Source organism: Dipodomys ordii, unplaced genomic scaffold (genome assembly GCF_000151885.1).
Source record: "Dipodomys ordii isolate 6190 unplaced genomic scaffold, Dord_2.0 Scaffold38, whole genome shotgun sequence".
In the NCBI taxonomy this organism is placed as follows: domain Eukaryota; kingdom Metazoa; phylum Chordata; class Mammalia; order Rodentia; family Heteromyidae; genus Dipodomys; species Dipodomys ordii.
Window position 1 is genome coordinate 14,031,443 of NW_012267254.1, and position 13,672 is coordinate 14,045,114.

Below are 13,672 nucleotides of genomic sequence, written 5' to 3' on the forward strand. Positions count from 1 at the left end.
ACTGCGTGCATGCCTGTAATCTCAGCATTGTAGAAGTTGAGCAGGATGATCACCATGTGTTCAGATCCAGCTTGTGCAGCACAGTGAGTTCCTGTTGCAAACAAAGCAAAACAAAACAAGCAATCAGCTGACAACCTTCTATTTCATAAACTTGGGATTGAGATGTAACACTCTGTGTTTTTGAGAACTTTGAGGTGATTGTAACATTTGAGAGTCAATACTTTATTCCAGTTATCCATTTTTATGTTTGAATACCTTCATGTGATGACTTCAGTTTTCTCTGTTAACTGTTCATTTAGCAAATATAACCAATATCATATTTAATATGATCTCATTGTAGAATATTTGTATATACATAGCAATGCACACACATAACTGTCCCTTTATCCTTGTTTCTCACTTTTTTAAAGCCTTCCTGTATTTTTTAAAAAAGATGCTTCCTCTTTTTGAGTTCAATTTCCCTATCTGAGAAATGGTGTTGTAAATTGGTGCAGTTCAAAACCATGTTCTGCTCCAGTGCTTAGTGACTCCATACCACCCCCTCGCTTCTAGGTACATCGATAGCATGAACTGCATGAGTAATAAGGACGATTGGAGACCAATTTTGTGTTATTTTTATATAGATTACGTTGAGATGCATTTTTAATTCCAAACAAAATTATTCTCTCCTAACTAAAGGAGCAGGAACAGAAATAGCCTGCTCTCTACCTAGCTCAAAAGTTCCTTTACTGTCTTAAGCTTTAGAAAGTGCCGTCCGCACCCATCAGTACTGTAATAGTGATTGTGAACCAAAAAGCCAGGGCGTGGTCTCTCCGCCCACTGCCTTCGACGTCACCAATCCTCGCGCAGCTTTCAAGAGTTGTGATTGGCTGAAAGCAAAAAAGAGCCCCACCCCTGGTCTTATGACTCGGGCTGAAGCTGCGCTGTGGTCAGTGGTCACTGGAGCTGTACTTCCTCGTCCCGCGAGCCTTTTTGCTGGTATTGCTGCTCTTGTCTCCGCAACCGCTGCTGCCTCCTGCTTTTCGGAATCATGATGTACTTCCGGCTCTCCCCAGTTCCGAGCTCAGGGCTCGTTCTTCTCTGCCTCCTCTTAGGTGAGTTGTGGGGCCATTGGGATTAATCTCCCCTCCCGGGCCTGGAGCGCGGGTTCAAAGTTCACAACCTGAAAGACCGGTTCAGACTAGGTTTACACACTTGAGCAGTTTATACTGGGTGGCGGTTGATTCCCCTGGGAAGCGGGGCTGTGACCTACCGAAGGCCAGACGGAGGGATGGCAAGGAAGAAGGGCCTCTGAGAATAAGATGTGGCAAATAAGGGAGCAGATTTCAAGAGAGTAGGCATAACAGAGCAAAGAGGGTCGGGGTAGAAAGAGCAGCTTGGGGAGGACAGTCAGGAGCGAGCTCAAGAGGGCAGTATATGCAGATTCTGGGATAACAGACACAATTAGGGGAGTCCTGGTTTCCTAGATCAAGAAAGAGTTTTGAAGATGGTGGAGTAACCAGAAGGGTCAGAAAGAAAATTGGAATGAAATACATCCGGTGGGGGGAAGGAAGAGCATGGGGTGGGGGAGAAAAAGGATAGAGAGCCTAAAAAATTTGGGACATGGTTGGGGGTTCTTGGCAATTTGAGGCTAAAAAAGAAAGGGTGGCTGATGAAGAATGATGACGAATGATGTGAGATTAGACTTTGGTCTCAGTTTTGAGGGTGAAAACAGGTATGGTAACTGAAGCAATTTTCAGTAGAAAAAACTCGATTCAAATCTCGGGAGACTGAAGGAATGAGGGTAAACTTTGGCGAGAAGTGAGTATCTAACTCGGTAGTGTCGAGAAGTTCGATTTTCTATTAATTTTGCTACTTCCTCCCAATCAAACCAATGAGAGAAAAAGTCCTAGATGCTTCAATTGAAACAACTTCTCTGATATGAGGTTTTAGTAGTTGTGTAGCTCAATTTTGTGGACTATCTGCCTGGTCTTCAGAGTTTTCTATTATCTTTCCTATCACACAGTTGACCTATTAATTGTGATTGTGTAGCAGGATTTTGTTAACTTTTAAAGGATTGGATTACTAGTAGGTCCTAAGAATACCTGGATGAGTGGAATGTTGGTTGGTTCTGCTCTATTCTAATGAATAGTCCACTAAAAGGTTTTAGTGCCTAAAAGTGAACTTTGATCGGTGTGTCTTGTTGACCAGATTCATCCTGTCCTTGTTAACCAGTGACTCTTGCTATTTATGCCTTAATCAAAGAACAGAAGGAACAGACCCACATGCATGTGGGGGAGGAAATAAGATAAGTTAAGGGAGCCTGAGAAATTTTCAGAACAATACTGTGAAGATCTTTCTCTTCCCTCTCCCCATTTCACTTCACTATAGTGTTTTTCAGAAGCTGGTAATGTATGATGACATCACCCACCACCCAGAATGTTCTAATGTTATTGTTTTATTCATTTCTCACTTTTAATTTCTAATACAGTAAATACTAGTAGATATAATTCATACAAATGAAAGTTCTGTGAAGGTCTCCATGGATAGGTGAGTAAAGTGGACCCAATTGCATATCTCTTGCAAATGCAAGAATACTTCTAAGCACTTCTAGTCCAGGGCACTGAGGTCTTGCTAGAACACTAAGCCTTAACTTCACTGTGAAACCTCTGAAGCCTGTAGGCCCTAACAAAGGCTTGTTTACAGTGGAAAGCACCTTATCAGTGACTAGTACACATCTGACAAAGGCATCTGTTAAGCTGTATTTCCCTGCCAATTGAGTCACACACACAACACTTATTGTTTAGGGAAAGTCAGAAAAACGTAACTGTTGTCCTACTTGTTAGCTTTTGTGTAATTTTTTGTAAATAAATGATTTTTTTTGTTTTGTTTTTACAAAAACTGGTCACTGTAGAAAACTAGCAGGCAAAAATAAGCACATAGAACCTAGTAGCTCTTCTGCTAGTTTGCCATTTATTGATCAGGATGGAATAGATTCATCCTCTTGCATGGTTTCTAAGACCAGTTCCTTACACCTCCAAGTTCACAACAGAATTTGGAGGACTCAAATTTTATGTAGATAGATTTAGTTTGCAAAAAGCTCCAGAATGCAATATGGTTGCTTTTTCTGATAGCTCTTGATTCAGTGTAAGTGTCCTCTTACTTGTCTTTAGTTGCTTAGTGAATTTTTCTTGCTATTTTCTTTATCAAAATTGATAGTAAAAATAGAGGGTTTCTTTTTTTGGGGGGGGTCCGGTCGTGGGGCCTGAACTCTGGGCCTGGGTGCTGTCCTTCAGCTCTTCAGCTCAAGGCTAGCCACAGTGCCACTTCCGGCTTTTTTCTTTTTGCTTAGGAATCGAACCCAGGGCCTCAGGCATGCAAGGCTAGCGTTCTAGTGCTGAGCCACCTTCCCTGCCCCGAGGGTTTTTTGTTTTTTTTTTTTTTACTTAGCCTACTTTAGCTATAGGGAGGATTTCATTGTTACATTTCCATACATGTTTACAACACAATCTAACCTCTCCATATCACTCTCCCTGCTCCCACCCTCCCCTCCCAGAATAATTTCAACGAGTTTCATTGTTCTGTTTTCATAGCTGTAAAATAATCTATTTTGACTGTGTTAATCCTCATTTGTCCTTTGTTAGCTCCACCTCCTCTGGTTAGTGCCCACCCCCCAAACAATCCTATTCTATTAACCCCTAGGTTTCACTAAGTTTCTTTATGTTGTTTTCACATATGCTTGCAATGTATTACAAAACTGTCCACTATCTACTAAGAATGGGCTTTTGAAAACAACTTTGTGAAGTACCTGCTATTTGCCTGGTATATACCTGTGGGTACCAATGAAGGAGACTGTCCTGAATTTATACTTTCATTATCATGAATGTTCTTGCTATGCCTGTTTCACTTTATAAATTTGTAGCTAGCCTAAGTCCACCAAGTAGCTATTTAAAAAATAGCTTTATCCAGCAGGACACTAGTTCCTCACACCTTTAATCCTAGCTACTCTGGAGGCTGAGATCTGAGGATTACGGTTAGAAGCCAGCCCCTGCAGGAAAGTCCATGAGACTCTTATCTCCAATTAACCACCAGAAAACCAGAAGTGATGCTGTGGCTCAAGTGGTAGAGTGCTCACCTTGAGCTGAAGAGCTCAAGGACAGCACCCAGGTCCAGAGTTCAAGCTCCACTACCAACAAAAAGAAAATAATAGCTTTATCAGTAAAGGAAGGGGTGACAATGTCCAAAAAGAAATATTACCTGACTTATAAAAGGATAAACCCTCTGAATACTAACAACTGAATGGTAAAATTGAATTATATATATTTTAAAAACGAGGTTAACCATAAAAACTTCTTAAATAACCAGAAAACCAGAAGTGGAGCTGTAGCTCAAGTGGTAGAGTGCTAGCCTTGACCAGAAGAGCTCAGGGACAGTGACCAGACCCCAAGTTTAAACCCCAGGACTGGCACACAGAAAAGAAGAGTACATTTTGTCTTTCTCAGACTATTAAGTTCTTATCCTATTTTCTGTTCCTTTTTTCTCCTAGTTCTAGTCAAGCCTCTTTTATGATGTTAATCTCTGAGAAAACACACTGTCTTATGTGTTGTTACTTCTTACAGCTTACTGAGTACCAGGTATTCATTGGTGGGCACTAGAGATAGAACTGTGAACTAGACCCAACATAGACTCCTCTTTCTTCTGTGAACCTTATGTACTATTTTACAAGAGGTTCTTTTGTGTCTTTGGATTGGGAGCTTCAAGGTCAATGCTAACAGCTCAAGTAATTATAGAGCACATTATGAAATAAGATGCCCTATAATAATGCTAGTCTCTTACCTGCATAATGAATGCTTAAAAGTTAATATAGAGAACTATGAAGTCCTTGGTGAGAAAGGGTTAGGTTTTCATAGAGAACCAGTATCTCTCGTTTTTGAGGCAATCTGAATGTAAATATGGAGACTTTCTATGGCTTTGCCATACTTTGTTTAGTAACAACTTTGGCATAAAGGTTTGTCAAAGTTAATCTAAGCTATATTCGTAGAAGTACTTGAAAGGACAGACTTGTCATTAGTCCATTAATCACTGGTTATATTGGATATGATTATAAATAGTCAAATATGTGCCTCGTGTACAGATTTATTCCACTGTATCCTTGCATGGACTTTGTAACGATGGATTGTTGACAGCTTTGGAACTAGCTTGAGTGTCTCTTGATCCAGGAAGGCTGTTTTTCCTAATATGGTGACAAAGCATTCTGATCATAAGTTCATATTAAAGTGATCAGAGATAGCCTCAGATCCACAAATGTTTTTTGTTTGTTTGCTTTTTTTGTCTGCTTTTTTTCTTTTGGTGGATCTTTGGGCGTGAACTCAGGGCCTGGGTGTTATCCCTGAGCTCTTTTTGCTCAAAGCTGGCGCTCTATTGCTTGAACTACAGTGCCACTTCTGATTTTCTGGTGGTTAATTGGAGAGGAGTTTCACTGATTTTCTGGCTGGACTGGCTTTTGAACCATGATCCTCAGATCTCAGCCTTCTGAGTAGCTAGGATTACAGGCGTGAGTCACTAGCACCCAGCTCCTCAAGTGTATTTTGCAAGTACTTGTTGGTTTCCTACTCTGTATTGTGAAAGAATTCTGGAGATCTGCCAAATACCACTCAGCAATAAGCATTTTCTATTAGTTGACTAGAGTTGAATCTCATTTCCTTATATACTTTCTGGTCTTAAAAATGAAGTCATTCTATGACTTCAAACTGTTTGTCCTAGTAATTTTGTTTTTCAGGTAGAAACTCACTAATAGTCCATGCTGGCCTTGAACTTAATGATTGTTCTGCCTCTGCCTCCTAGTTCTTGGACTACTGACTTGTGCGGTGTGTGTGTGTATGTATGCATTTTTGTGTATGTGTGTGTATGTGTTTGTTGACCTTGAGCTTTAGTTTGGCTTTTTCCCTAATGACTGATGTTCTACCACTTAAGCTGTATCTCCTGTCTTGGTTTTTTTTTTTTTTTTTGCCGGTCATGGGGCCTGAACTCTGGGCCTGAGCTCTGTCCCTCAGCTCTTCAGCTCAAGGCTAGTGCTTTACCACTTGAGTCACAGCGCCACTTCCAGCTTTTTCTGCTTCTGTGATGCTGAGGAATTGAACCCAGGGCCTCATGCATGCAAGGCAAGCACTCTACCACGGAGCCACCTTCCCAGCCCTCTTGTTTTTTTTTAATGTTCTTTTATACATATCCATAGCATAAAGTCATATCACTACCTTTCTGTATTATAAAACCAAAAAGCAAGAGTGTAATTAATGTAGTGAGTAAACTTTTATCAGAAATTGTGAAAGACAAACAGTTAATCTGGTAAATCTGTGAGAAAGCTATCAGTCACATGACAGAAAAAGAAAAAGTAAATATGTGGTATACAGTACTATGCACCTTTAAGGTCTTTTTAAAGCCCTTTGGCCAAAGATAGGTAAATTTGAGGTCAAGACTTTTTTTGGTTGGTTGTGGGGCTTGAACTCTGGGCCAGAGCACTGTCCTTGAGCTCTTCAGCTCAAGACTAGTGCTCTATCACTTGAGCCACAGCTCCACTTCCAGTTTTCTGGTGGTTAATTGAAGATAAAAGTTCCTGCCTAGGCTGGCTTTGAACCACAATCCTCAGATCTCAGCGACCTGAGTAGCTAGGATTATAGGCGTGAGCCACTGGTGCCTGGCTTGAGGTCAAGATTTTAATAGGGTGAGCCAAGCTCTGTTGGCTCATGCCTAGAATCTTAGCTACTCAGGAGATTTGGGGATCAAGATTTGAAGATTTATACAGCAAAACTATCTCCAATGAACCAGCAAAAAACCAGAAGTGGAGGTATGACTCAAGTAGTACAGCACCAGCCTCAAGCAAAGAAGCCAAGCGAGAGCATGAGGTCCTGAGTTTAAGCTCTAGAGCCTGCAAACTCCCACCAAAAAAGACCTAATAATATGAAAGTAAACATTCCTAAAAACTGGCAAGGATTCCTTTAGCTAATGTATTTATTGGAAGGGAGGCATGTGTACAGGAACCACTAACTTGCTTGGAAAATTACTCATGTCTGAGGGATTTATATGTTATTGAAGACCTTATTAACAACTACAGTTTTGAGCAAGGGTAACATGCTACAAGTCTCACAGGCAGTAACTTAGTCTCCCTGTTTTGAATTCTGGTCTTCAGCTTCAGGGATGGGTGTTCCTTTTTTTTTTTTTTGTCTCTCGTGGGGGCTGAACTCTGGGCCTGGGCGCTGTCCCTCAAGGCTAGTGCCCTACCACTTGAGCCACAGTACCACTTCTGGCCTTTTCTGCTTATGTTGTGCTAAGGAATTGAACCCAGGGCCTCATGAATGTGAGGCAAGCACTCTACCACTGAACCAACATCCCAGCCCAGGATGGGTGTTCTTAAAAATCTTGTTAGATTGTTTTTCAGGTCATTGTATGTGTTTGATACTGTTTTCTTATTAGTATTATCACCTCGCTCTACCTAACTCTAGTTTTATTGTAAAAACCTTGCTATGTTTTGAACATATAAGGTCTGAGTTTTGAAAGAATATAAATTTTTGTAAATAAGATTGAAGAGATATTTGAATTTAAGAATTTTGTTTTCTTTTTCCCTCTTTTGTCAGTTGTGGGGCTTGAAATCAGTGCCTGAGCGCTGTCCCTGAGCATTTCTGCTCAAGGCTAGCACTCTACCAATTTGAGCCACAGTGCCATTTCTGACACTCACAGACTTTCCTGCCTGGGCTGGCTTTGAACCAAAATCCTCAGATCTCAGCCTCCTGAGTAGGTAGGATTACAGGTGTGAGTCACTGGCACTTGGCAAGAATGTTATTTTTTTGGGGGGGTCCAGTTGTGGGGCCTGAACTCTGGGCCTGAGTGCTTTCCCTCAGCTCTTCAGCTCAAGGCTAGCACTCTACCACTTGAGCCACAGCACCACTTCCGGCTTTTTTCTTTTTTTCTGCTTATGTGGTGCTGAGGAATCGAACCCAGGGCCTCAGGCATGCAAGGCAAGTGCTCTACCACTGAGCCACCTTCCTAACCCCAAGAATGTCATTTTTTAGGACATGACTTTTCCTTCTCTTTGGAGAATAAATTCTCAGCTCCATGATCACACATTCTAGGATATATTCAGCTATGAATTTTAAAACCTTAAAGCTTTAAAAGCTAAAATGTTTTTGGCTATTCTAACATCACGTGTAGCAGTAAGGTTGGACATTTCACACTAGAGACTTTTTACTAAACTGTAAATATATTAACCTTGAGCTGATTTTATGGAAAAGGTAGCAGTGTTAGCTTGAAATCCATGTCAGAACTTACTGGGTGAAAACTAATATGAAATAGGAGCAAGTATTCAGAAGACTGATAGGTTCATTTTTTGGAAGTGCTAAAGCACAAGCTTTCCTGTAATGAGACTAAACTCAATTTCATGTCCTTATTGCAGGGGATTTTCACTTTGATGTAATCAGTATTTATTGAAAATCTAATATGTATTCAGCATTACTAGGAATGATAGCAGATAGAGAAAAAGTAATAGATCTGGTTTCCTCTACCATGACACTGGTGACAGATGAAGATGACATCCATATAAAAGACACATTATAAGGGTCTGTGGCACAGATAGAATCATCTGATTAATGGAATATATTGGAATTCAGATGTGTTACGGAACATTATCAAAAGGAAATCCCATGTTTATCATTTATTCACAGACTTTGGTACTTTTTTCATACTAAGGAATTACTTGCTATGGACTGTTATTTTGCACAGCAACAATTAGTTTGTTGCGAAATGACAGTTGAAAATTGTGATTTGAGCCATGTGCTGGTGGCTCACACCTGTAATCCTAGCTGCTCAGGAGGCTGAGATCTGAGTGTCATGGTTCAAAGCCAGCCCATGCAGGAAAGTCCGTGATACACTTATCTCCAGTTAACCACCAGAAAATCAGAAGTGGCGCTGTGGCTCAAGTGGTAGAGCGCTCGCTTTGAGCTGAAAAGTTCAGGGACACCACCACCCAGGCCCAGAGTTCAAAGCCCATCACCCACAAAAAAAAAAGAAAGAAAGAAAGAAAAAAAGAAAATTGTGATTTGGGAAATTTCAATAGAAGAGACAGGATTTACTGGCATAAAATAATTGATTTGCATTTCCATAGTGCCTTTAAGCTGTTGACTACATTTTTATATATTAATTGGCTATTTTTATTTTTTTCATTTGAAAAGTATCTGTTTAGATTACTTGCTCAGATTATGAATAATCTAGGGATGATTTAAAGTAGGAGGATGAGCATAGATTCTATACAAATACTATACATTCTATACATGCCATTTTACATAAGGGACTGGAATATCTGTGGATTTTGGTATCAGTATTTGGGAGACAATTTCCACAAATATTGAGGGTCAGACCTTGTACTTGTGTATTTTGCTTTTTGACAAAAAAGAACTCAGTGGGTGAAAATTGTTTCAACTGTATACTTGACACAAATATATTTGTGTACTTTTTCCTTACATATTTTGTGATGTGCCCTTTCCTCTGTGTATGTTGTATGTCAAAACATTGAATTTATGAAAGTAACTCAGAATGCCTGGTACTTTTGGCTATTTATTCCAAAGCCTGATTTAATACCCTAAGTCATGGTAGAGAACTGTATCACCACCACCAAGCAAGAAACTTAGGCTGGCACCACTGGCTACTGCTACCTTGTTGTCTGGGCACTTAATTCTACTGCAGTTACTCCCTTAACTCTTGGCTGTTGTTTATACTGACAGCTCCATTCTAAGTCTGGGATGGATAAATTTGTTAGGCAAAGCCTAGAATTTTTCCTTCATTGTGGTAAAGGACAATAGGAAAGCAAGTGTCCAAGTTTTTCACCCCCTGTGATATAGACCAGGAGTTATACCAGGAGTTATAATCCATAGAGGGGGATATCTGATTTGGGGCAGCCAAAAAAAGGGACAGTAAGAAGAACATTTTTGTCAGCAGAAGAAAATAGATTTCAAGTGTCAGGAATAATAGAAGCTAGGGGTAGAAGTGGTGGCTTTTGGGTCCAGTGCAAACAAGTTTAACCAGATTTAAAGGGTGTGTTCTGGGGAAATAGTTAGCTTAAGTATTACTTTGAAAACGTGGCAAGAGGTCATATAGGTGTTTTAGATCCAGTAAACATTTGAAGAAGTTGTGGTAGGGACTGAATCTTGCAGGGTTTTTTTGGTACTTCTGAGGTACTGTAGTAATTTAGGGGTGGAGTGGGTAGATTGGGAGCAGAAATAAATGGCAAAGATTGGATTTAAAGGAGAATTTGTAAGACAAAACAATAGGATTTCACAAACAGAATGTAGTAAAAGCTATTTCTAAAACTTTTGAGTTCTAGAAATTGAGTTTTAATGTCCTGCCCTGTCTTTCATTTAGAGAGTTGAGGGCCTGAGGGAGCCCATTTGGAGGAACAGGAAAAGAATTAATATTAGGGCTGGGAAGGTGGTTCAGTGGTAGAGTGCTTGCCTTGCATGCATGAGGCCCTGGGTTCGATTCCTCAGCACCGCATAAGCAGAATAAAAGAAAAAAGCCGGAAGTGGCGCTGTGGCTCAAGTGGTAAAGCACTAGCCTTGAACTGAAGAGCTGAGTAAAAGTGATCCCTGTGCAGTTTGAGATGGAGACTAGAAGGAAAGAATCAGCTGAAGGAGGATATTTTTAGGGGAAGAGCACAAAGGTGCAAAGTCTTTGTGCCTCTGGTCATATAAAATATTTATCAAAATGAAATCCATGACATGGAGACAAGAAGTTTTTTCTTTATTTATCTTTGGGAGGATAAAGGGGCACAAATGGAGAGACAAAGGGTGAACAAATGCAGCAGTGGTACTCACTAGACACTATGTTGAAAATGAACTATACAACTTGTAGGTGTGGAGAGGAGAGAAAAACTGGGAGAGAGGGAAGGGGTGACACTGTCCAAAAAGAAATGTACTTATTACCTGACTTATGCAACCATAACCTCTCTGAACATCACCTTTATCATCATCTTCTGAACATCACCTTTATCATCATCATAATAATCACTCACAAGGCAGAAAGGCTGGGAGGCAAGTGAGCAGTGTGACAGGGCCTCTGGGAATTTCTCAGGTCATAGTCATGGGCAACAGGGTAGATAGACCATCTAGAATTTAGTTTTAAGTGATAAATAAATGTACAGTACAACCTGTACCTTCTGCTTCATAAACTTGCACTTCTAAGGACATGTTGATCCAGTTACTATTTGAATTGGCCTTCTTTCTACTCTAATGTCTTTGGAAAGAAAATGATTAATACATGAAAGGCTTTTCTTTTTTTAAATTGTTTTAAGTGTCTTCAAAACAAGGAAGGAGAATATCCTAAAGCTAAAGGCTTTATTTAAAAAAAAATTTTCTGCCAGTACTGGAGCTTAAGTTCAGAGTCTCATGCTCTTGTTTAGCTTTTTCACTCCATACTGGCACTCTAACACTTGCGACATAATTCTACCTTCAGAGTTTTGTGGGTTAATTGGAGATGAGAGGCTCTTGGCAATATCTCCAAGAGACTACTATTATTTCTCAAGAGGTAGTCCTCAATCCTTGATCCTCAGATCTTCAGACCTCAACCACCTGAGTAGCTAGGAATTACAGACATGAGACACTAGTGCCTGGCTATTTTTAAAAAAGTGATACAGAGACCATAACAATTAAGCATTGTAGAGTGGGTTTGTGTGATGATGTTTCAATACAGAGATATATATGTAATGTTTAAAAATCAGATTAAATGTTTCATTCAATTTCAATGATTGATCATTTCTTTATGGTGACAACTCTGAAAGCTTTCTTTCTAGCTTTTTGAAATGTACAGTACATTATTGTCTATAGTTGCTCTATTGTGCAGTAGCACACCAGAGATGCTTGCCCCTAGCTGTGGCTCAGTCCCCTTTGATCAACATTTCCCCATCCTTCTTTTCTCCTTTAGTCATCAGCTTCTGGTAACCACCATTCTACTTCCAAATTTCATGGGCAACAAAATAAGAAAGCTGTATACCCATCTCTCTAATGAGCATACAAGCCAGATTCCCAGTACTGTAAAATACTTGGAAAATCAAATCCAGTAATGTATCAAAAAGAACCTGAGTTGTGGCTCTGGCCTTGAGTAAATAAGCTCAAGGTCAGTGCCAGGCTCTGAGTTCAAGCCCCTGTGGACTGGCACCAAAAACAACAATAATGAACATTCATTATGACCAAGTGAGATTTAACCCAGACACTCTTCTGAGGGTGGCTCAGAAGCTGGGGACTTTAAGCCAGTCTCAAAACTCAAGCATCTGAAAAGTCAAACTCAAGTTAATTAGAAAAATTGCAAGTTCTAATTCTCAGTACAACTTTAGGGTGGCCTTGGATCTGCTTGACAGCTCCAGCCCATATTGTACGGAGGAAAGAATGGTAGTAAAACCTACATCACACAGTCCTTTTGAGCCTTTGTGAGTACTTAAGTAACCACAAGCATTAGCATACTGTCTAGGCTTGCTAAAACAGCCAGGTCTCTGGAGCATGACAGCTGTGTACAGCTTGAAAGTTGTTGCTGAGGTACGCCCGCTCGCTATTCCTCTTAGGACTTTGTTCTCTGCAGTCTATAGCATGCCCCTGCCTGTAGATGATGGTGAATTGTTCAGATATCGTTTAAGGCTTTGTAGCTATCTGAACAGGAAACAGCTTACCTCTTGGGTACTGTGTGAAGAAACCTTTTAGATGATTGTCCATTGTTTATGCTGCAGGCATATTTGTTGGCATATTTTCTACTATGCATTAGAGTAAGAGGCCTTGAGCACTTCAATTTCATAGGTAATGTTCCTGTAATGTAGAAGTGAAAGGATCAGAGTCAAGTTAGATACAAAATCCCAACGCTTTCTTGGGTCTTTAAGGTCTCTGCCTAAAGAGGTAGTAGGTTAAGAATTTAGGAAGTAGGGGCTGGGAAGGTGGCTTAGTGGTAGAGCACTTGCCTTGCATGCCTGAGGCCCTGGGTTCGATTCCTCAGCACCACATAAGCAAAAAGGAAAAAGCCAGAAGTGGCGCTGTGGCTCAAGTGGTAGAGCGCTAGCCTTGAGCTGAAGAGCTGAAGGACAGCGCCCAGGCCCAGAGTTCAGGCCCCACGACCGGATCCCCCCCAAAAAACGATGAAACTTTTTATTGTGAATCTAGCAGCTCTTTTCAATATTGCTTCTTATTGTTATTGTTGACAAGTGTTATTGTATACCTGATAATATTAGTAAGAATTTGGGAATACACCAGGTGTTTTAGGAATAGATTTAAAGCAACTAGACCATGGGACAGCCTATCATTATTATTTAAGAGAAGCAGGAAGTGTGTGTGTGTGTGGTGTGTGTGTGTGTGTGTGTGTTGGCTCTGGGGCTTGAACTTAGGGCCTAGACACTGTGTGTGTGTGTGTGTGTGTGTGTGTGCGCGCGCGCGCGTACACACGCGAGCGTGCGCTCTGGGGCTTGAACTTAGGACCTAGACACTGTCCCTGAGCTTTTTTTTTGCTTAAGGCTAGCCCTCTATGAGTTTAGCCACAGCTCCACTTCCAGACTCATAGCCTTTCCTGACCAGACTGGGTTTGAACCACAATCCTCAGATTTCAGCCTCCTGACTAGCTAGGATTATAGGCATGAGCCACCTGTACCTGAGGAGAAGTAGGAGTTTTTAAAACC

At 40.6% G+C, this 13,672-nt stretch overlaps 1 protein-coding gene across 1 annotated transcript in view; it reads left to right on the forward strand.

The window, feature by feature from the left end:
• Window positions 1-901: 901 nt before the first annotated feature.
• The window catches only part of Lamp2 (lysosomal-associated membrane protein 2), a 44,514-nt gene continuing 31,743 nt past the window's right edge, over window positions 902-13,672 (forward strand). Inside the window, exon 1 of the mRNA XM_013018135.1 lies at window positions 902-1,094. Within this exon, the coding sequence (XP_012873589.1) occupies window positions 1,031-1,094 (64 nt within the window). The 5' untranslated portion in view covers window positions 902-1,030. The remainder of the gene's footprint in view (window positions 1,095-13,672) is intronic.